Here is a 21,925-nt window from a genome sequence, read left to right as displayed (position 1 = left end):
CTTGTAGTGAGATATGTTTTTCTAATGTGATCAAAATTAGGATTATCTATTGTGCTTATAATAAAAGTATTTCCTCGTTGTAAAATCATCTTGAAATCTCTGATTTGATATATCGTTGTAGATAAATAAATTGGGTAAATAATTCTTTATGTTCATCTCATTTATATTTGTGATTATCTATGTTTATTTTCTAACGTTATATCATTAATTATTATATATTACTCCCTCCGTCCCATAAAAAGAAGTCTCGCTTTCCTTTTTAGTTTGTCCCACTAAAGATGTCATATTTCCATTTTTAGAAAAAGTTCTCTCTCATAATAATATAAATATTAGTATATTTTTTCTTTCAACCTAGCATATAAAATAAGACCTCCTAAAATCTCATCCCACAAGTGTGACATCTTTTGTGGGACATAAAGAATACTATCATATGTAACTGACTGCCCACCATCTATCTACCACCCCACCCCTCCATAACCTTCCAAACAAAGAGAATTAATGGAAAGTGAGATTTATAAGTTCTATTCTCTCCACTGATCAATTTATTTTCCACCATATATATACACAAACCATACAAAAGAAAAAAACAACCAAAAATAAAATCTAAAAAAATCTTGTTGTAGATGGGAATCTGCATCTCCTTAGATTCCCTAACACCTCAAAACCCTCGATGGAGATGAGCCTTGATCGGGCCGTGACACGAACATGTTTTCGGCTCGGTTTTGCGGCGGCGAGGGTTATGGCTTCTTCAGCGTAGTAGGATCCGATCTTGTTTGTGAAATGGCGGAGGATAGCGAATCAAGGGAGGAGGAAGAGTGGTTGCAGCTCAGCATCGGAAGGCAAGATCTCGGGAAGAATAACGGGCCGGGCTCGGGCCTCGTGGAGCTTGACCTCATGCCTAGTAGCAGCAGCAGCAGCCACTCACAAATGAGGCCCAAATTTCGGCCTCCTCGGCCCGTTGTGAATTTCGGGCCGCGGCCGGATTTCGTGGTGGTGGCGCCGCCGAGGAGGCCGCATTCGGGCGTGTGGTTTATGCTTCAAGCATCGCAAAATCAGTGAGTATTGAGTATTTATTAAGATTTCTTGTTGATGATTTTTTTTTGTGTGTATTTTTTTCGATATTTTCGACATCATCATGTTCGGCTACGCATTTAGGGAGCGGGAGGAGGCGCCCGGCCCGTGAGGAGGGTCTAGCTAGTTTTCTCTTAGGTTATGTCCTCGATTTCAAGGTTTTGGATCCGTCACTGATTATAATGAAGATTTCTATTTTTATTTTTGGTGTCCCTACTTTTGACGATCATCATGGGGCGAGTGGGGCGGCGACCCATAAGGAGGGTCTTGCTAGTTTTTATTTTAGGTTCTACCTCGATTTTCAGATTCTGGATCCACCACTGATCATGTCGTTGATTTCTATTTTATTTTTTTAGTTGTCCCTACTTTCGAAATCATCATGTTTAGTTGTATATTTAGTGGTCGACCCATCAGATGATCTAGCTAGTTCCCTTTATGTTTCGTCCTCCGTTTTAGGTTCTGGGTCTGCCACTTACCACGCTGCTTTTTCAGGGAAAGTGAGCCATTTCTTCCCCAGATATCCAAGAGCTACTTGAGAATCAAGTAATCAGTTTAAATTTTTTACAAAGAGTGTAAATTTAATGACTAATGACTTAATATATAATATTACAATTTTGTTTTTTGTTTGTGCTCTTAATTAGGGATGGGAGGATGACGATTCGAGTGGTGATAAAATACCTTGTTAAAAAGCTTAGCTTGGATAATGAATCAGAGGTAATTAGCTATGCTTCATCTTTAATTAGACTAGTTTATTCAGCCTTTATATGTGTGAATGGTTGGTGGGAATAAGATGATGCAAACAACATAACCTAATCTCAAGGAAAGGATAACATCATAAGTAGGTATGGAGTATGTGTCTTAGGTCTGTTTTCTGTTGGTATTGGCTTAATCCCGTTATTAGAGGATGGTTAATTAGAGAGTTAGTTAAGAGGATTTGAGATTTAGGGTTGAAGTTAAGTAAAACAACTTGTCACCTTTATAATAAACTCCCACACATATATATATATTATCTTCTCTACTTCATTTTGTTTTCAAGAAGGTGACAACTCCATTGATTATCCATCCCTTATTCCACTCATCTTCACATGCAATCAAGACATATAAACTAGAGTAAATTGTGAAAAATATCATCAAATCTAATGAAAATTTGGTCATTCCTATCTTACCTTTGGAATTATTTTTATTTATCGTGTCTGAATTTATTGACGTGACGTGTACATATGTAAAAAAATTAAAGACGTGATTGACTAAGTCTATAAATAATACTCCTTCGTCCCACAATAAGAGTCACATTTTCCTTTTACCATAAATTGTAAGTAGTCTCAGATTCCACTAATGCACTTCACTCACATTTTAGTATAAAACTAATAAAAAAAATAGGCTTTATATTCAACTAAATTTTTCCAACTCACTATTCTTTACATTTCTTAAAACTCGTACCCACATCAAATATGACTAATGGAGAGAGTAAGTATTTTTTTTAAGTAGCCGAACGAAGATTAATTTGCCTCCCTAAACTAAAATTAGCCTAACATGCCAACGTCAGTGCCTAACATAGTACCACAATTTTAAACACTTCAATTATAGTTCATTTCATCTAAATTTTTATCATTGATTAATTTATAATTAGGTCAATCCTTTTATGATTAGGATCTGTATGCACATCGGACTTCATATAATGAAGTAATTTAGGTAATCTTATTATTACCTAATCTATATTCTAAACAGCTAGATGTACAACCAACATAATTCTAATTTAACATTTTTCAAATAAAATTATGTTAGGTACAACTATATATACGTGCTGCTTTTACATACATCGATTAGTTACTTGTTGGTTTTATTTTTAAATAATTGTCTCTTGGAAGCAAATAAAAGAGTCCCAAAAAAAATATTCGGATGTAATTGACAAGAGTGTTACTATCAATTTAAGATCTTTTTGCATATGAAATAATATTCATTCTAGTGTATCTATATTTTCCTAAATCAACCTTTCCTTTTCCCTTGATCATTTTTTTCACTAATTTGTACTTAGATGTTTAGTTCTATTTATAGAGGTGGCTTGGCCAAAAAACTTTTTTAGACACTATGCAACTTAGTGGCCAATCATTGAGATTATAAGTGGTTAGGAATATTAATATACCACCAAATTATAGTTTGGAATCTGCATGAAAATCAAGAATAGGGCATCTCTCTCTCTCTCTCTCAACATAAAGGGGGGGAAATCTTGGAGTAATGTGGTACGATGAAATCAAACTACTACTTTTCAAGGCTTAAGTGACATCTTGAAGTGATTTGTTTTAAATACCATATGATTGATTAGGAGTATTTACAATACGTGACAACAAACATTGATATTAATGACAATGGGAAAAATCTTAAAGGGAGATCTCAATGGACCCATTCAATATCAAATGGTTAGATAAATTAATTTTTTGTCTTGTCTAAGACTTCATGTTATTATATAACCCTATAATTTTAGGTGAGGTTAATAATTAGAAAACGAAAATAGGGTTCTGATATTGTATTAGGATCATCATTACGTGGTAATTGTGGATATTGAGCAAAAATGAACAAACATTTAATATGAATTTGAAATTATTAATATTGGAAAAATCAAATGTGAAGATCAATATTGTTGCATGGGTTATGGTTTGATTTCGTCATGCTTGCGTTGGTCTCACCTCAGCCAATTGTAGGTCCTTTATTTTCTTTCCAAATTTATTGTGCTTTTAAAGTAGCCATCGAATTAAGTGCTGCACTTTCATTATAATTAAAGGTGATAAACAATGATAAAGAATGTGTGGAGGGAATGTTCAAAATAATTAATATAGGTATTTATAATAGTTTTGCATTAAAAAATTAGTGGCATGGAAAAATTGTCACGTAATGTATGTAGCTTCAAACTGTATAAAAAGATAATGAAGATATATAATATTTCTACAATTGTAATTGAGACTATACATTCCACGTGACAATACGTTTGAATCACTTACTTTTACTCAATAGTTTTGTCACGTGACGAATGTAATTAACAAGAGTGTTAATTAGGGATTAACATGAGTCTTAGATATTCCTTATCTATATATTTAGTAATCAATTTTGAAAAGTATCCCTCTTCATTAATTGTTATGGAAATCGAAGTTGTATACCCTAATGATATAGGTTTTGTGGTTGAAGAAAGCAATGTGAAGGAGACTTGCATGAAAGAGAAGATATATACTAGTATTATATTGAGAATTCATAGCTATCACATATACTCCTACAAGTTAGGTAAACTATGTAAAAAGGAAGATATATAGAAATGAAAAATGATCCATCATCTTTTTTATTTATATATATTCTTCCTATTAGTATAATTAAGATGATATGTTGTACAATGTACAAATACAAAAACATAAATAATGAGAAATGATGCATTCTATTATAGAATGACATCAAACAAAATGAAGTCTAAAGGTATAATGATTTAGGCTTAGGAGCAAAGTCTAAATGGGTCCCTTGTAAAATGATTAAATTAAGTGTAGAGAGATTTAGTGATGGTGGAAAAATGCATTGGATATAGGTAGGGTTATATGTCTAAATTGTATAGGTATTGTTACATTTGTTGTTAATAATAGTATTGGATGTGATTATCGCTTCTTGAACATGATAGTAATCAATTAAGTAGTATTAAGGATGTGTCGGGTACGGGTACCCACAATGTCAGGTAAGGTCTACCCGACACGTGTATCGGGCAATCCCTCAGGTAAGGTTTACCCGACACGTGTATCAGGCAATCCCTGTTGCGGGGCGGGTATTAAGACAACAAATTTGGCTATTCATTTGAGAAGTGACATGTGTATAATATAGTCATTATAATGACTATATGTGTTTTCAATTATGCTTAGTAATTGGTAAATATAATTGATTGTATTTTTTGCAGATAGAGATAAGATGCAAAGGACAAAGGCTTTTACCTATGTTGACATTGGAACATGTAAGAGATAACATTTGGAGTAGACCAAGAGATTTCATCACTTTGATTCCTAATTCCTCAACTATTCATCACATTATGGTGCTTCACTATGCTAGATCCGACCCCTCTAATTAAATATTCGACCCGACCCAATCTGACCCGACTTGACTCCGTGCTCGATTTTAACTTTAAATGATCCATCAAAGTACTTTTTTTCCTTTTTCTTCTCATTTTTCTCTTTAAATTACTATTATTTTCTATTCCAATAGTACAATACCAATGAAGAATGGGTGCTCCCACTGAAGAAGAAGAAGAAAACCCCATCCCTGTAAAAGATGTTGGGCTGTTGCAAGATGCAACTTTTGTTGGCTTTGGATTTTCATTAAATCTCTTGGCCAATTTGATTATAGTTTTGCGTGTTGCATTAAATGGACTAATGTAACTTCTTGTCTTTAATCCAACACCTTGTTTGTTCCAGTGTGTGTATTTCATGTTTATGTTTTCACCAAATTTCATCTCCAACGAAAAGAGACGAGAAAACGACAAAAATTATAACTTAGTCTAAGGTTCCGTTTTGGATGAAATTCGCCCTTCCGTGAATCCGTAACCACCGGTTTCTGGCCAACACCAAAGTTCCGTTTTGGATGAAATTCGCCCTTCCGTGAATCCGTAACCACCGGTTTCTGGCCAACACCAACACTAATCCAAACTACAGATTGATGCAATGAAGGAGAAAAATGACATCAACAGCTAAGTTGTTGGAAGAGAAATATCCATCCTCTTTACATCAGTCATAAAAAGAAGTAATTCCATCTATAACAAAATGCAAACAATTCCACCCAATTCTTCAACATAAGTAGAAATTGGTGAAAGCATACTAATATCCACGGCAACATTATAAGCACTATTATCTCATGTCCAAATAGATCATACAATCCAAGCAAAATGCAGAAATACAAAACTACCAAGTCCTTAAAATGGTATACTTGCATTTCTAGATACTCCAAGAACTCGTTGTAAGGTAATACCGGCCGGCCTTAGAGAATAGAAACGGCAAACAAGTTCAAGAAAGCACAGACTGCGCAACAACAAAGTTATTCACTAACTAAGATGCAAGTAAACGAAATCATGGCAACATGGCTCTACCTTATTCACATACAACATCTCTGCCGACGACAAAAAGGTCAGGGCTAAAAACTCAAATGGCTCAATTTAAATTAACCAAATTGGCATTGCAATCAATAAGTGATTCTAAGCTCTACCTATTTCAGTCCAGTTGCTTTACAGAAGAACCATCATTCTACCAAGCTTTGCTCTAGATCTTCCTAAAGTAAGCTAAAATTTCGTTAATCGATAGTAAAACACATTAGAGTTGCAACTTGCAAATCCTATAGCTTTCACCAAGTCAAATCCTAGACGTAGTTAAGAATCTTAAAGGCGAAAACAAGAGATTGCTAGATCAGAAGTCAAAGTATACTATAAACAGTTCAATAAAACCATAAGTTGCAAATCCTATTAGCTTTCACCAAATCAAACCTTAACGATTTCTATCTTACAAAACATCGGTGTTCCCAACAACCATCCAAATTTGAACATCGATACATTCCTACCAAGGCTCATTAATTATTCACAAGTAACAATATCGACCGATATGCAGAAAAACGACAGCTTAAGATCAGCCTTACCCCATTGTCAACTGAAATAAAGCCGCAACAATGGAAAAATCATTAGAGTTGCAAATCCTATAGCTTTCACCAAATCAATCCTAGTTAAGAATCTTAAAGGTGAAAACAAAAGATAGCAAGATCAGAAGTCAGCAGCATAAACAGCTCAACACACATTCCATTTCAGCATCGGTGATCCCAACAACCTTCCAAATTTCAGCATCGATACATTCCTATCTAGCAATTCAGGCTCATTTAATATCGATTCATATGCAGGAAACGACAACTTCAGATCAGCCTTACCCAATTTTTAACCGAAATAAAAGACACAATAACACCAAGGAAAAACCATTAAAGTTGCAAATCCCACAGCTAAATCAAATCCTACTAATCTGAAAACAAAAGATAGCACGATCAGAAGTCAGAAGCATAACAAACATTCCAAATTTTCAACATCAGTGATCCCAACAACCTTCCAAATCTCAACATCAATACATTCCTACATAACAATTCAGGCTCATTTAATATTGATTCATATGCAGAAAACGACAACTTCATATCAGCCTTACCCCATCTATAACCGAAATAAAACACGCAATAACACCAAGGAGAAACCATTAAAGATGCAAATCCTACAGCTAAATGAAATCCTAGTTAAGAATCTTTAAGGTGAAAACAAAAAGGTAGCTAGATCAGAAGTCAGAAGTATAAACAACTCAGCACTCAAACCATTAGAATCGCAAATCCTATTAGCATTCGCCAAATCAAACCTTAATGATTTATTCACTAAGCAAGTCTGAAAGCTCTAATCTTGTATATCAGCAACACAAACTAGGCACAGAACAACAAACAGCAAACTAGTTCACCACATAATTATATATCATTATTGCTCAAGTTGTTAATATTGTAAGAAAAAACCAATCCATACAGCACAAAAAAAGTAGACAAACTACTATCCATACATCACAAAATCAGGAAAAGCCTTTTCTTAGTTTGAGAATGGAGGAATACATTTTCCTCCTCGAACCCACCGCATTAATCCCCATATCCTTTAGATCCTCCAATGTTAACATAGGCAATACGTCGTCGTCTACCTCGTGTATCTCGAAAACCGGCGCGTATCTGCCTAGCCCTAATCCGACTAACCATTCCCTCACCCCTAAATTACTCCCCCCATTGTTCTTCTCCGGCGAATTCACCTCATTCCCGTTGATTTCAGCCCGATTCCCCCTTCTGTGTTGATCCCAAAACTGCAATCCCATATTCTCCGCGGAATTGATCGGGCTCTGCTGCTGGTCTTTCAAATTAGGGCTTTCCGAACCCTCACCCTCGAATTCACGAAATTCGTCGTTACTGTTATCGTTCTCTTCGGGGAGGAAGCTCGTGCTCTCAATTCCAATTCCGCCGCCGTTGTGGGCGGCGGAGGGGTCGAATTTGTTCCAATTGGTGCGTGCCCTTTTCGCGGGCTTCTTCACTTTGGGCTTGCGGTGGCCGAAATCGTTGAAATTCTCGGCGATTTCGAGCGAATCGTGGAAATTGTCGGCGGCGGCGGCGGCGCCGTTGACGAGGTTGGTTAAAGGTCGGGTCTTGGAGGTTTTGGCGGCGAGGGAGGGATCTTTGTGGAAGCGCCAGGTGGAGGTTTTAGTGGGGCGGCGAGGGGCGGCGTCGTAGGGCGGGTCGCCGCCGATCTCGCCGAGGCGGACGCTGGGGCGGCGCTGGCGTTTGGGGGGGTTGGATGTGGCGGCGGCGGCGGCGGTGGTGGGGTTGTCGAGTGGAGGGGGGTCTAATGGGGCGGAGGCGGCGGTGGAGGGGAGTGGGGAGGGGGGGATTTGGGCGTCCGGCTGCTGATGCTCTGTTGCCATGTGTGAGTGTGAGTGTGTGTGTGAGAGAGAGAGAGGAGTGAGAATCTGAGATAAGGAAGAAAGGTGGAGAAGAAGAGGGATTTTTAAACGGGCTACTGTTTTATGGGCCGCATATGTTAGGCCCAATGCGTGTGTATTAATCAAAGCCCAAATTTTATGTAATTTAATTTAAAATTAAATAAAAATAATAATAAGAGGACGTGATCAAATGAAAACTCTAAATATCGTACAAATTCGAAATTATGATCTGGATTATTGAAAAATATTAACAGATGATGTTGTGTTAATATTGTGTTAATATTAAAATATTAAAATTTTATAATGTGTTGATAATGTATGGAAACTATGTTGAAGCTGTGTTATTTAATTTTGAGTTTGTACAATATATATCACTCGTTCAAGTATGTAATGATTATTTCTGATTGTATTTTCCAAATGAAAATGTGACGATCACTTAACATTTATTATTGGATTTGGAACATAAGTATATTGGATTATTGAGTGAATTATATTTATTGAATTTGAATTATAAATATACTATATTCGATTATTGAGTGATTTAGAGGATCGAAGTGTTAAATTGTACGCTTAGACTTTGTTCAAAACTTGGTCAAATATTAATAAATGAACTTTACACAATTCCAATCAAGCATATTGACCAAACAAAACAACCTAATGTCGGCAAACTTTGAAGAAAAAAGTAATCATTTTGTAACTCAAAAAATCAATTTCATCTATATTTGGATAAAAAGAAGTATTCTCTTTGCAACAATTAACCCCATCCTTTCATCTAGAATAATGAATCCTAATTTTGGAAGAGTTTTTTTTAATAAAATATTAAGAGAAAGTGATAAGTAAATTTAAACCATTTACTTAGGCCCTTCTTGGTACGATGGAATGGAATGGAGGAATGAAATAACATTTCTACCTTCATTCCATTCCTTTGCTTGGTAAATATTTTTGTTAGGAATCATCATTCCTTTTGGAATGGTCATTTCATTCCACATGGGAATACCCATTCCATCCATTTAGCTAAGGAATGACTATTCCATTTTCCTTTTTTTCTTATTTTAAAATTTAATAAAATTATATAATATATCATTTTATATTACATTTAAATTTAATATCATCACAATTTTACAATAAAATTAAAATTTAAAATTTATTAATAATTGAAAAATCCACACACACACACTTCACACATTTCACACACCACACACACTTCACACACTACACACACTTCACAAATTTCATACACTTTACATACTACACACATTTCACACACTACACGCACTTCACATATTTCACACACTACACATATTTCACACACTACACGCACTGCACACACTTCACACATTTCACACACTACACATATTTCACACACTACACGCACTGCACACACTTCACAAATTTCACACACTTCACAAATTTCACACACTTCACACATTTCACACACTACACACACTTCACAAATTTCACACACTTTACACACTACACACACTTCACACATTTCACACACTACACACACTTCACAAATTTCACACACTTTACACACTACACACACTTCACACATTTCACACACTACACACACTTCACAAATTTCACACACTTTACACACTACACACATTTCACATACTACACGCACTACACACATTTCACACACTTCACACACTTTACATACTACACAAATTTCACATACTACACGCACTACACACATTTCACACACTACATACACTTCACACACTACACATATTTCACACATTTCACACACTGCACACACTTCACACATTTTCACACACTTCACACACTACACACTTTACACATATTTCACACATTTCACACACTACACACATTTCACACACTGCACACACTTCACACATTTCACACAATACACACACTACACACATTTCACACACTACACACAATGCACACCGTACACAAATTCAAAAATAGGATGCTTTAAATGTGTTAAATGTGAGTAGTGTTTGTAGTGTGTGAAAAATAGGATGCTTGAAATGTGTTTAATGTGAGTAGTGTGTGAAGTGTGTGTAGTGTGTGAAATGTGTGTAGTGTGTGAAATGTGTGAAATATGTGTAAAGTGTGTAGTGTGTGAAGTGTGTGAAGTGTGTGAAAATGTGTGAAGTGTGTGCAGTGTGTGAAATGTGTGTAGTATAGTGTGTGAAATGTGTGTAGTGTGTGTAGTGTGGGTAGTGTATGAAATGTGTGTAGTGTATGAAATGTGTTAAGTGTGTGTAGTGTGTGCAGTGTGTAAAATGTGTATAGTGTGTGCAGTGTGTGTAGTGTGTGAAATGTGTGTAGTCCTTTTTTTGGTAGAATCAACATATTAATTATTCATATTTCATTCTATTCCATTTCTATATTAATTTGTAGATATCAAACATAGGAATGGAATTAATCAAGGAATAACAATTTCATTCCTTTTGCATTCCTTATGCTTACCACAAGCATAAGAACGGAATAGAATTGTCATTCCATTCCCACTTCTATTTCAGAGCATCCGCATCGTTGACTCGATGCTGGCTCGGTCTCGTCTCGACGAGACGAGCCAGCATCGAGACAGCGTTGCGAAACTCGTCTCGTCTCGACGAGACGAGACATCTCGTCGCGCGACGCGTGCCGGCGAGGCCGGCCTCGAGCTGGCGAGACGACACGCGCGCCTACGTGGCGCTCGCTGGAGCATGGCGTGACACCCACTCGCCGGCCCGCGAGTGGGCGTCGGAATTATGACGTAATAATTTTTTTTATATAAATTAGAAAAATTCGAATTTAATAAAAAAACAAATCAAACGGTCGAATTTTTAATTTTTTTTTCTTTTATTATTCTATAAATATACTCCATTCACCATTTTACACACAAACACTACTCTCATTCCTCTTCCATTTTACACACAAACACTACTCTCAAATTGTTGAAAAAATGTCCGGCAATGGAAACTCCAGCGGCTCCGGCGGCGCTCCGGCGGGTTCGACTTAAACTCGTTCGATGATTGGGCGAGCATGTACAACTGTTTGGGTACTCCCAGGTTCGTCGCCGGGCACCCAAGCCTCGACCACTCCGCCGGCGTACCAAACACCATATTTTGATGTGGATGCATACTATCGTCCCTCCCCCTCCCCAGAGGTACGGGCAATCGCCGGGATTATCCCAAATTCCGGAGAATTTTTTGGCGCCTGAACGCACTTTGCCCGACTGGCCAATAGGTGGAGGCTCCGGCTCCGGCGCAGGATCGGCCTCAGGCTCGGCGTCAATGCCGAGGAGGAAGCGGAGGAAGAGGTTGTGGGAGACGGCACCCGTCATCCATACAGCCAAGACAAGACGTTGGTTCTGTACGACGCTTGGATCAGCGTCTCGTACGATCCTGTCGTCGGTAATCAACAAACCAACAAGTGTTTTTGGCAAAAAGTCACCGAAGTTTACAATGCACGAAGGCCGAAGAAGACCGTTGCCCGCAACGTGAAGATGCTCCGCAGTCATTGGGACCGATGCGACAGAGATGTCAAAAATTTTTGCGCGATATACAGGGCAGAAGAGGCGAATTATCAGAGCGTAGCCAGTGGAGCTGACATTCTGAGAGCGGAGTTGCGGGTCTTCAAAGATGACATCGGTAAAGATTTCAAGTTTGTCGATGTTTGGTCGCAAGTCCACCACCTTGAAAGGTGGGCTGGCGGTGTCACGTCAAGCGCGAAACGCACGAAGCACACGACGCGTGGCCACTACTCGTCTAGTGATGGCGGCGAAGGCAACACCTCACGTGAGGGCACGCCAACCGATGATGCAGGGGGGTCTTCTTCCGGTACACGACGTCGGCCGCAAGGGAACAAGGCGGCGAAGGCGGCTAGAGCGAGGGGGAGAGGGAGAGGGATAGGCCGCGGCGAATCAAGCCAGGCGGGCGAGGGCTCGGGCTCCGGCACGGGCATGGGCTCGCACACCCTAATATCCATGTACCTGGTCACCACGATGGCTGACCTTTCAAAAATGACTCTTGGCCAAGTTTCAGCCCTCAGAGCTCTCAACTTGGTATAGGTGCACAGCCGACTTCGGGGGATGATGATTCGCCGGCGGAGTAGTTCTCATTCCTTTCCATCCTACCAAGTAGGCTGTTGATGCTATGTGTAGGCAAAAATTGACGTGGTAATGTTATGTAGTAATGGTACGTTGACTTGTACATTTATTTTTGGATAAAAACAATGTCCCTTATAGAAAAAGTCGATATTCGTAAATTCAGATGATTAACAAATAGTAGTAACTACTATTTATGAGCTAATCAATGTGATTAGTGACGTAATGCAATTACATAATCATATCAGAAATCTCCATAAATCTCTCCGACACCAAAAAACACGGCCATTGCTTCAATGGAGGGGAAGATCTAAGCTAAGCACGCACACTCTCATTTCCAATTTTTGATTCAGTGTTTACAGCAGCAGCAGCGAAAAAATGGAGAAGACGCGCCAATGGAGCAGCGAGTCCGGCGCCTCGTCGCCGGCGCGTGCGCACCACTCTCGATCGTCGTCAGCGAGCGGCATTTCGAGCGTCAAGCGCACTCAGAACTTCGCCGCCAAAGCCGCGGCGCAGCGCCTGGCTCAGGTCATGGCGTCGCAAGCCGCGGACGACGAGGATTACGATGACGACGGCGATTCAGGACTCCGATTCAATCCTCCTCTCCCCCTCTCCCTCTCCAGGCCGACTGTCAAGCTGCTGGTTCCGTTTCCTAAGATTGCTAGATCCTCTTCCGATGCGGTATTTTGTTTTGAAAAATTGAATCGTTTCAGCTTTTATTTTGTGCTTTTTTAACTGCATCTCAATTAAGTTTATGGTGTTAGCAATGTCGGTAGCGGTTTGATTGCTTAATCGTCTTAATTGTATTGAATCATTGAGGAATGTGGAAAAATTACTTGAATGCGAGATCTGTGATATTTTGTTGAGGAAGGAGCCATAATTTGATTCTAATTGCTTTCCTGTGACTGTTTGAAATGAAACATTTGTTTATTAGGTCACTCGTGACTCGTTGGAAGTTCAACCGCCCCGATCAACTTCAGCAGGAAGATCGTCAATGTCAGCTATGCCTCCTAGTAGGCCTTCTGTGAAGAGTCCTGCACCTATTCCGCCAATTGATCCTCCTAGCAGCCGGCAGAGAGAAAAGAAGTACTCAGAATTCGTCTTTAGATGCTTTCGTTCGTTGCTAGTTCCTGGATTTCAATTGGAAAATATTATCCTTTCGAAAAAATTTGGATCATTAACTTCGTCCTTGCATGACAATATCATAGCTTACATCATTCCGACAGTTGAATTAGCAACTTAAATCTACAGTTTAGTGCATAAATCATCTATTTATGCATCAATATATTTTCCATTGCTTGCATAGAATCCTTATATCATGGCACGTGAAGTTAATTTGATATGAACTGATGTGTAGTGTGTAAAAATATTAATTGCAGGTTCTCACCAGATTTAGGACAACTAAGTCTTAGAGATAAGGGAGATGTGCGCGCATCTTCTGCACTTCGTGACGAAGTATGTTCACATGCTCACGCTTTAGCAGTATAGATCTTAAAGAAGCTGGGTTTTTTAGGTTGTATTCAAACTAATATTACTTCTTAACAGCTTGATATGCTGCAAGAGGAAAATGAAAATATTGCTGAGAAGGTCTGTTTGGTTTTATTCCCAGCATTTCTCTTATTCACAAATGCAACCATCTAACTGATGTTTTTTTTTTTTTTTTTTTTTTTTTTTTCTGATTCTGATTTTACAGCTCAGACTTGCAGAGGGGAGTTGTGAAGCTGCTGAAGCAAGAGTTAAGGAGCTTGAGAAACAGGTGATGCATTCTCCTATCCATTTGCTTTTATTGCAAGCAACTCTTTGCAAAATATGTATGTGATTGTCTTGTTATGCTCCGTGTCTTGTTTGTGTCCATTTACATGACCCACCCCTCCACACTGAATCAACAAAGTTCACAGCTAACTCCCACAATGAAAGTTAACACTATTATAGTTACCTGCTTTATGAGAACTGAAGAGGAAAGTATAGCAACCTTGAAAGAAATCTTCTTTGCCTTCATTGGCTCTACACTCTCAAACTGTAGGTGTTAGGTCACCAGTTTCTTTCAGCTTTCTTTAAGAATCTACCAGTTTTCTGGTACAATTTGTTTCTAGCTCAGTCAGACAAGAATTACCAATTTAAAAAGCTGATCTATATACATTCCATATTTTCGATCTTCTTTATCCTTACTCTTTTCTAGTAAGTATAAATATTGCTCTTCAGAAATTTGATGAACTACATAGTACACCAATATGGCCATTTTCCTGGGGCAATCTAGAATGAAGACATGGAGCTTTTTATCGTGTGGTAACTTTTGTTTATTCCAAGGGCCAATTTGGGAAACTCCTGCATCCTAAGATTCCTGCATTGATTTCTCCAGCAGCCAGTTTGGGGCTATGGCTGCTCATTCATAATATGCTCTAATAGTTGAAATCTCTTGAACTTTTCTCGAAATAAAATCCAAAACCAACCGATCATCCCTCTGTTTCAGTCTGTATTTATTTCAGACAAATTAGAATGACTTCCTGTTGTATTTTATAGTTTTCGTATTGAGTATCTTGACATATCACATGTACTCTTCAGGTAGCTTCTCTTGGACAAGGAGTTTCTTTGGAAGCTAAACTTTTGAGCAGGTATATAATTATATATAAATAACAAAAACCTCCATTGTTTTCTCTTTTTCTCGATTCTGAATATACTAGGAGTAATATTAAAAAATTTAAAAATTTGCAGAAAGGAAGCAGCATTGCGCCAAAGAGAGGTTGCTGATTTTTTATTGTCTCCACTTGACTTTAGTCTCATTATATGGACTGTTTTGTCCCCTAAAGACAAATTGAGTAGAAATGGCTATGGTCATACCTTTAGAATTTATTGTTTGTTCTGAAATTGATCTAGGCTGCTCTTCAAGAGGTTATGCGTGCAAAAGATGATGCGCAAGTGTCAACATTGCAATCTGATATTATGGTGAGAAGGGTTAATTTAGACTTGTTTAGAAACGCTTGTCCAGCGTACTGCTTTTTACAGATGTTACACCATTACTCATTCAGCTCGCCAAGAAAGACTCTGCGGCTGTTGTTGAACAACTGCGTGGAACCGAATCTGAAGTTAAAGCTCTTCGCTCAATGACACAAAGAATGGTTCTGACCCAACATGAAATGGTTGGTGGCTACTATATGAGAAGTAAAACTGGTCCCTGCAGATTTTTTTAAATTTGACATTTGCTGATCTTTCCTAAATTTTACATTTGCAGGAAGAAGTTGTTCTTAAAAGGTGCTGGCTGGCTAGATATTGGGGCTTAGCTTCTCAATTTGGTAACTGAATATATGTGTTCATCTCTTTTCTACTCCCTCCATCCACCATTAGGAGTCCCATTTCATGGCGGCACGAGTTTTAAGAAATGTTAAGAAAAGTGGGTTAAAAAAAAGTTAGTAGAGTAGGGGTCCCATATGTATATATTAGTTTGAAATGAAATGTGAGTGGAATGAGTAAGTGGAAGGTGGGACCTTATTACCATTTATGGTAAAAGTGAACCGGGACTCCTATTCGCGGACGGACTAAAATGGAAAAACGGGACTCCCATTCGCGGACAGAGGGAGTATATACTTCTCCTATTATGTCCTATGGTTATAGGCATATCACGACAAATAGCTAAGCTGAATTCGGAACCTAGACTGTTTCGACATTACTTTAGGGAAACAAACCCTCAGAAAAGAGGAATATGTAAAGTTTTAGTATTATTGATAATCTTAAAATTCTTAGCTAGCACTTTCTTTGTAAAAATATAAGCCAAAAACTTACAGTTGATTACGAAGTATTAATTGTTTCCTTTCATTCTTCCATTCAAACAGGCATCTGTCCTGATATTGCTGCGTCCAAGCATGAATACTGGTCGTCATTTGCACCTCTCCCTTTGGAGATTGTTCTATCTGCTGGACAAAAGGCTAAGCAAGATAGCTGGAAGAAAGGCTAGTAATCTCTTGCTGATTTCCTACTTGTGACCTATAAAAGCAATCCAAGCCAAGATTTTGTAGGTGTTTCCTACTTTGGAATTATCAGCTTGTTCCTGTCTGATGCTGTGCAGGTGATAACAACTCACAAAGAAGCAAACTTGTTGAAGATTTCGATCTTACTGGAGAAGGAAACATTGAGAGCACGCTAGCAGTTGAAATGGGCTTAAGAGAACTTGCTTCTTTGAAGGTTTCCATTTCAAAAGTTGCCAGTACTTGCATTTTTTTTACTGGACTCTTTATTAGTCAGCAGTTTGATTTCACACTCTTTTTTTAAATATGCTAAGAACATTCCAGAATAAGTTGTTTCATGAAATGTGGAGTAAATTTTTTCCCCGAGAAGACTTTGCAATTTTGCAATTTCAGTTTTCTTCCAAATGTGAATCATCATTGATCTTTTTTTTAATTATTATCATCTAGGTTGAAGATTCTGTTGTTCTTGCATTTGCTCAACAAAGACGACATAACTCCACTAGGACTTCAATTCCAGGTTTGTTGTTAGTATCTGTTATTTACGGTTCTAATTGTTTAAAGACTCTTTTGTTGTTCTCAGATGAGTGCTTCAATTTTTAAATTCAGGATTTCATCCAAACCTGTATTTTCTATCTTAAAACTAGATCTGGTGCATAATCGAATCTGGCAATTGTGCCTCGTCAAATTTGACTAGTACTGGAAATATTATCTTTGTGAAGCTGGCCATATACTTGTTTGTCAGGGTTGCTTTCTGCAGCTTATAAAGCATGATAACAATTGGTTTACTGATAATCTTACTTAAAGCCAGCGCGATCATACATCTAACGAGAGCACTGAAAAACCTTGTTTACTTTTCTTTTAATTTCACCATTTTTCTAAACCTTTCTGATTTGGCAGATTTGAGGTCACCAATTGATCCGAAGTATATGGAAGCATTTGGTAAGCTCCTACGATCCCTTGTTATGCGTTCACTGTTAAGTTTTTATAAGTTGTGATGTTGTTGATCGATGATTAATAACATATAAACTTTCCCCATTATTGCTTTAATAATACAGAACTGAGTGCAGAGGAATCCGAGGACGTACTCTTCAAAGAGGTTTGTTTGTCCGTCTGGTTTTCCTTGTATTTCACTCGTCATTTTGAGAAGTAGTGCTATCCTGCATTCACTTATGTACTTTTGGAGAATTACAGGCATGGCTTATGTATTTTTGGAGAAGAGCCGAAGCTTATGGTATAGAGGAAGAGATAGCTAAGAAGAGACTCAAGTTGTGGATCAGCCGCAGTGGGCAACCACCAACATCGCATGATGCCTTTGACGGTGAGTTTCACCATCTTCTGCGCATTCCATAGCCATGTGGAGTATCATTTTATGAAATGATGATTATGAATGCAGTGGAGCAAGGTCTAACGGAGCTGCGGAAATTGGCAATCGAGCCACGACTGTGGGAAGCATCGCGCGAGCAGGATGCTTCCCTGCTCAACGGATCAAAATTAGCTGCTGCGTAGCATATACAGTAGTACCATAGTATAGCAAAGCAAATTATGTATGGTGTAAATTATGAATAAATGTGTTGATATTGAAAATATAATATCGATTCATCACCACAAAAAAAAAAACAAGTAAGAAAATAGTAAATCCATGAGTAATTGAAATCTGGCAACGGCTAATGATCAATCATGACTAACACTTTTATTCCCTTTCTCAGAAAGATCATCAACTCCTTTATCTATCATTGCAATCATCATCGATGCCATCGTGTCCGTGTCGGTGTCCGTGTCCGTGTCCGAGTCCTGTTTATCACACATCATTGTAAGTACCTCTAATGCCAATTTTACCATCTCTTCCTCAGGTACACTGTGACTGAAATTTCTCTCTTTCCGCACAATAGTCTCTTGGATTTTGATTAATTGTAAAATTTTATCATATGCTCCCTTCCATTGCCAATATAGGCTTTCGAGACTCGAAGCGAACAGACGCAAAGCGGACACCTGTTTTTCGAGTTTGATCATTGCCAAACTCTCACGAGGAGGTGGCCCAGTGGTAGAGTGGTTGATGTCTGAATCACTGAACTTCCCCGATCTCCGACGCGGGCAATTCTTGGCGCCGCGCTTCTTGTCGTTCTTCGCCGTCATGATGGACGATGATGGCTAAACCTAATTGCGATGTGTGTAGTGATAGGTTTATAAGATAAGAAGAAAATCCCAGAAGATATTAATTTTAAGTACGCATGAAATATGGAAACAGATATTTCAAATATATTAGAATCGGAATTTATGGAATAAAAAATAGTACTACTAGTGTAAAGACTTCATGAACAAAATTTAAACAATGAAATTTAAACATTGGATAAAATAACACTAACACTCTTTCTGTCTTTTTAAAATAACAATTTTTAAAACAATGCTAGATTTAATACACAATTAATAAAGTGCAAGAGATACAGAGAAAATAGTGATTGAAGTTTGGAATGTTAAATGGCCAACTCGTTCAAGTTTGGGTCAATCCATTTCGGTTGTTGAGCTATTTGTATACTGGCTATCTGGGTTGAGAATTTTCAACTTTGATCCTTCCGGTTTCAGGCTAACCTGTCGGGTCAATTCGAATTCTAAATTTTTTAAGATTATTTTATATTTATTCAATAAGAGACGGAGCGCGAAGCTTGGTCCCATAGTTTAGTTTTTGGGCTGTAAGTCTTGGGCCAAATATTTGAAATAAATGGGAATTAAAATGGGCTAGAGCCTTATAACATATACTCTAGAGCATTTATTTTTGTAAGGAATTTACCTTATAATTTTAGTAAATATTCGAGCACTAGCTACTAGCTAGCTTAATTAAAAATTATCGTTATTTTCTTAGGTTTGTCGCCAAACAGAGATGCAAGACATCCACAAAACTACACGAGAGATAAATAAAAAAATATAAAAAATAAACGAAAAGCTGAATGAAGGAATGAATGAAAAGGATGGGACAATGGAGAAATTTTGTCACATTTCAAATGGAAGGTTGTGAAACTGATATATTTATATACATATAGCACTAATTGAAGTAGAGGGACAAAGATTTAAAAGAAAAAAATCCAAAGAATTATGTGTTGGATGTTGTTTTATGTTGTGGGTCTAATCACGCCTCTGTCTTCTTCTCAAGTATATTTGCATGCGTTGCAGGAGAATGTCTTTCTACTTATTTAACTCTATTATACTAATAAATTGAAATAGTATAAAATAATTGTGTGTGTGACCCATGACTTATGGGCTATGGCTATAGTATGTTTGTGAAAGGGTTACACAAAACAAGACAAAATGAAGCATGTGACCTCTATTTTATAAACACATAGTGGGCACGCACCAAAAGGTGACCACCATTTCCTTCTGCTCAAAAACTCACCACTCTCACTATGTGTGTGTGTGAGAGAGAGATAAAGGTAGATCTTGCTCTAGTACCAATGATAATAAGAGCTAATTACAAAATATTTCTTTCTATTGTAGAGATAAAACTCTACTCATTTTCCCAATAAAATATTTTACATAAGTATGTTACTATATGTTAAATTAAAAGTGTAATAATCACCTTCTTCCACACCTTTATTTGATATGATAACAAAACATTCTTTTTTCTTGGTTTCCGCAGCATACTACTTAGGAATAGTTTACAACATGTATCACAAGAATAAATTAGATGGATAAGGGTAGTAGAGTACTATTCTACTCATACGAAAAATAATCTTAGTTTTAGAATTATTGCATAATTAATAAAGTATGTAATTGATATATATATATTTGTAAAACTAAAATTGATTTATCTGACATAGCGACTCAAAAGTATTATAATGTGAGGAAAAGGGACTTTGAAAATTTAAAGTAAATTTATCTCTATTTTTTCACACTATAAGATTTTTAAAATATTACACTATCCTTTATTTTCTTGCAATTACAAATTTTCAAAATTTTATCTACAAATTTCGTTCTACGTGTGCGGCTATAAAAGTGAATTAAAATTGATGATGAAATCGAATAACAAAATGTTAAAAATAATAAAAGTGGTCTTAAATATTTGGATTAGCTATTCCACTTTTTAGATGTCTACAAATAAACAAGAACTTAGATCATTGATACATGTCTTTGTCTTATAATTATGCTTTTACCATAAAAATAAATTGTGAATAACTCATTCTCTACTGTTTCAGTTATGTTGGTATTAGAAATAATTGTCTTTATTCGTATGACTGTATCTTCATAGAACAATTTTACTGTACTTATATATTTGTTAGTAGTTATTCTCTCGTTTTCTATTGAATTCTATCCTATAGAGGTATTCAAATTAGATTAATGAGTGATTTCTGATTTCTATTGTAAACTAAAATGACTATTATGTTTAACATAGTAGCATACTCAAATTGATTTAACATAAATCATCAAGCGAGACTTAAAGTTACTATTTGAAACAGTTTAAACTCAGAAAGAAATTGACCAATGAAAGATGGTATAGAGATTGAATTGAGACGCTACAAAAAGCAAAGGCAAAAAGCAGTTTGGAAATAGGAATGGGATGTTCTATTTATCTAAAATTGTCAAACAAAATAGCAACAATACATAGAGCCTTTTCAATTCACCTTTGTCACTTTCTTCGTCTATAAAAATTGGGCTGGCCCACGTGACAAAAGTTACAACACGTGACACGGCAAAGATTTTGATCATCTTATTTCTAAATCTTATTCTCACTATGTTATTTGTTCCCATAGTATTCATATACTCCCTCTTCACGTCTAAGTGGAGTATTTTCTTTTCAGTACGAGATTTTATATAATATTATATTATAAATTAAGTGTGAAAAATGATAAAGTAAAAAGTAAAAAAAAATAAGAGAGATAGTTCTATTTTAATAAATGTAACGGAGGGAGTAGATTGCAATGATATTATAGTCATTGATTCAGAAAATATAATTATGCCTTGAAATATATATTGAAAAACTTAATTGGAAGACAAAAACAATGTGGTTGTCATTGTTGTGCTAGATGGTGGATGAAGTGAACCTCGGTCTCAAATGATGGGTTATGCCACTGCACTATAGAGTCGATTAATCCCCGACTTTTAAGAGGGTTAATTGATCCCGTATTTCACTTGGACCCACCATTGATTTATCCTCAATTTTCATGAACTGGCAGTGGAGTGAATCGATCCTCAGTTACAACTGGACCCGCTGTTGGTGGGGAGGATCCACCGCTGTGCAGTCACTGCAGTGAATTCATAATATATGAAATCTAAGGCGTGAAATTAAAGATGGTGTAATGCACCATCATTTCAATGTTGACACAATCATCTTTTTCAACTGC

At 37.1% G+C, this 21,925-nt stretch overlaps 4 protein-coding genes across 5 annotated transcripts; 3 read left to right on the top strand and 1 right to left on the bottom strand.

Annotated features, from left to right (window-relative positions):
- Positions 1-495: 495 nt before the first annotated feature.
- LOC125217125 (protein LAX PANICLE 2-like) lies at positions 496-5,506 on the top strand. Of its 2 annotated transcripts, none has more exons than XM_048118952.1 (4): positions 496-1,055; positions 1,528-1,614; positions 1,713-1,785; positions 4,997-5,506. In XM_048118952.1, the coding sequence occupies exons 1-4, from the start codon at positions 706-708 to the stop codon at positions 5,162-5,164; spliced, it is 678 nt and encodes a 225-aa protein (XP_047974909.1). In that variant the 5' UTR covers positions 496-705; the 3' UTR covers positions 5,165-5,506. The 2 variants fall into 2 exon arrangements, with proteins under 2 accessions (XP_047974909.1, XP_047974911.1); XM_048118954.1 differs by having other exon boundaries at positions 498-1,055; positions 1,564-1,614.
- A 2,045-nt stretch (positions 5,507-7,551) lies between these two features.
- On the bottom strand, positions 7,552-8,591 carry LOC125217124. Its single transcript, XM_048118951.1, has one exon. It carries the CDS (start codon positions 8,553-8,555, stop codon positions 7,665-7,667), a length of 891 nt encoding a protein of 296 aa, XP_047974908.1. The 5' UTR covers positions 8,556-8,591; the 3' UTR covers positions 7,552-7,664.
- Positions 8,592-11,573: 2,982 nt separating this feature from the next.
- Positions 11,574-12,644, top strand: LOC125209872 (glutathione S-transferase T3-like). Its single transcript, XM_048109449.1, has 3 exons — positions 11,574-11,599; positions 11,778-12,233; positions 12,575-12,644. Exons 1-3 carry the CDS (start codon positions 11,574-11,576, stop codon positions 12,642-12,644), a joined length of 552 nt encoding a protein of 183 aa, XP_047965406.1.
- A 264-nt stretch (positions 12,645-12,908) lies between these two features.
- LOC125210774 (coiled-coil domain-containing protein SCD2) lies at positions 12,909-18,179 on the top strand. Its single transcript, XM_048110360.1, has 17 exons — positions 12,909-13,317; positions 13,571-13,722; positions 14,016-14,091; positions 14,182-14,223; positions 14,330-14,392; positions 15,199-15,248; positions 15,349-15,376; positions 15,511-15,579; positions 15,663-15,773; positions 15,866-15,926; positions 16,464-16,580; positions 16,697-16,812; positions 17,043-17,112; positions 17,493-17,534; positions 17,651-17,691; positions 17,787-17,913; positions 17,989-18,179. Exons 1-17 carry the CDS (start codon positions 13,015-13,017, stop codon positions 18,099-18,101), a joined length of 1,581 nt encoding a protein of 526 aa, XP_047966317.1. The 5' UTR covers positions 12,909-13,014; the 3' UTR covers positions 18,102-18,179.
- The last annotated feature ends 3,746 nt before the right edge of the window (positions 18,180-21,925 follow it).

This window comes from Salvia hispanica, chromosome 3 (genome assembly GCF_023119035.1).
Source record: "Salvia hispanica cultivar TCC Black 2014 chromosome 3, UniMelb_Shisp_WGS_1.0, whole genome shotgun sequence".
In the NCBI taxonomy this organism is placed as follows: domain Eukaryota; kingdom Viridiplantae; phylum Streptophyta; class Magnoliopsida; order Lamiales; family Lamiaceae; genus Salvia; species Salvia hispanica.
Note: the sequence above shows the minus strand (reverse complement) of the source record. Positions and strands in the feature narration are given on the sequence as shown.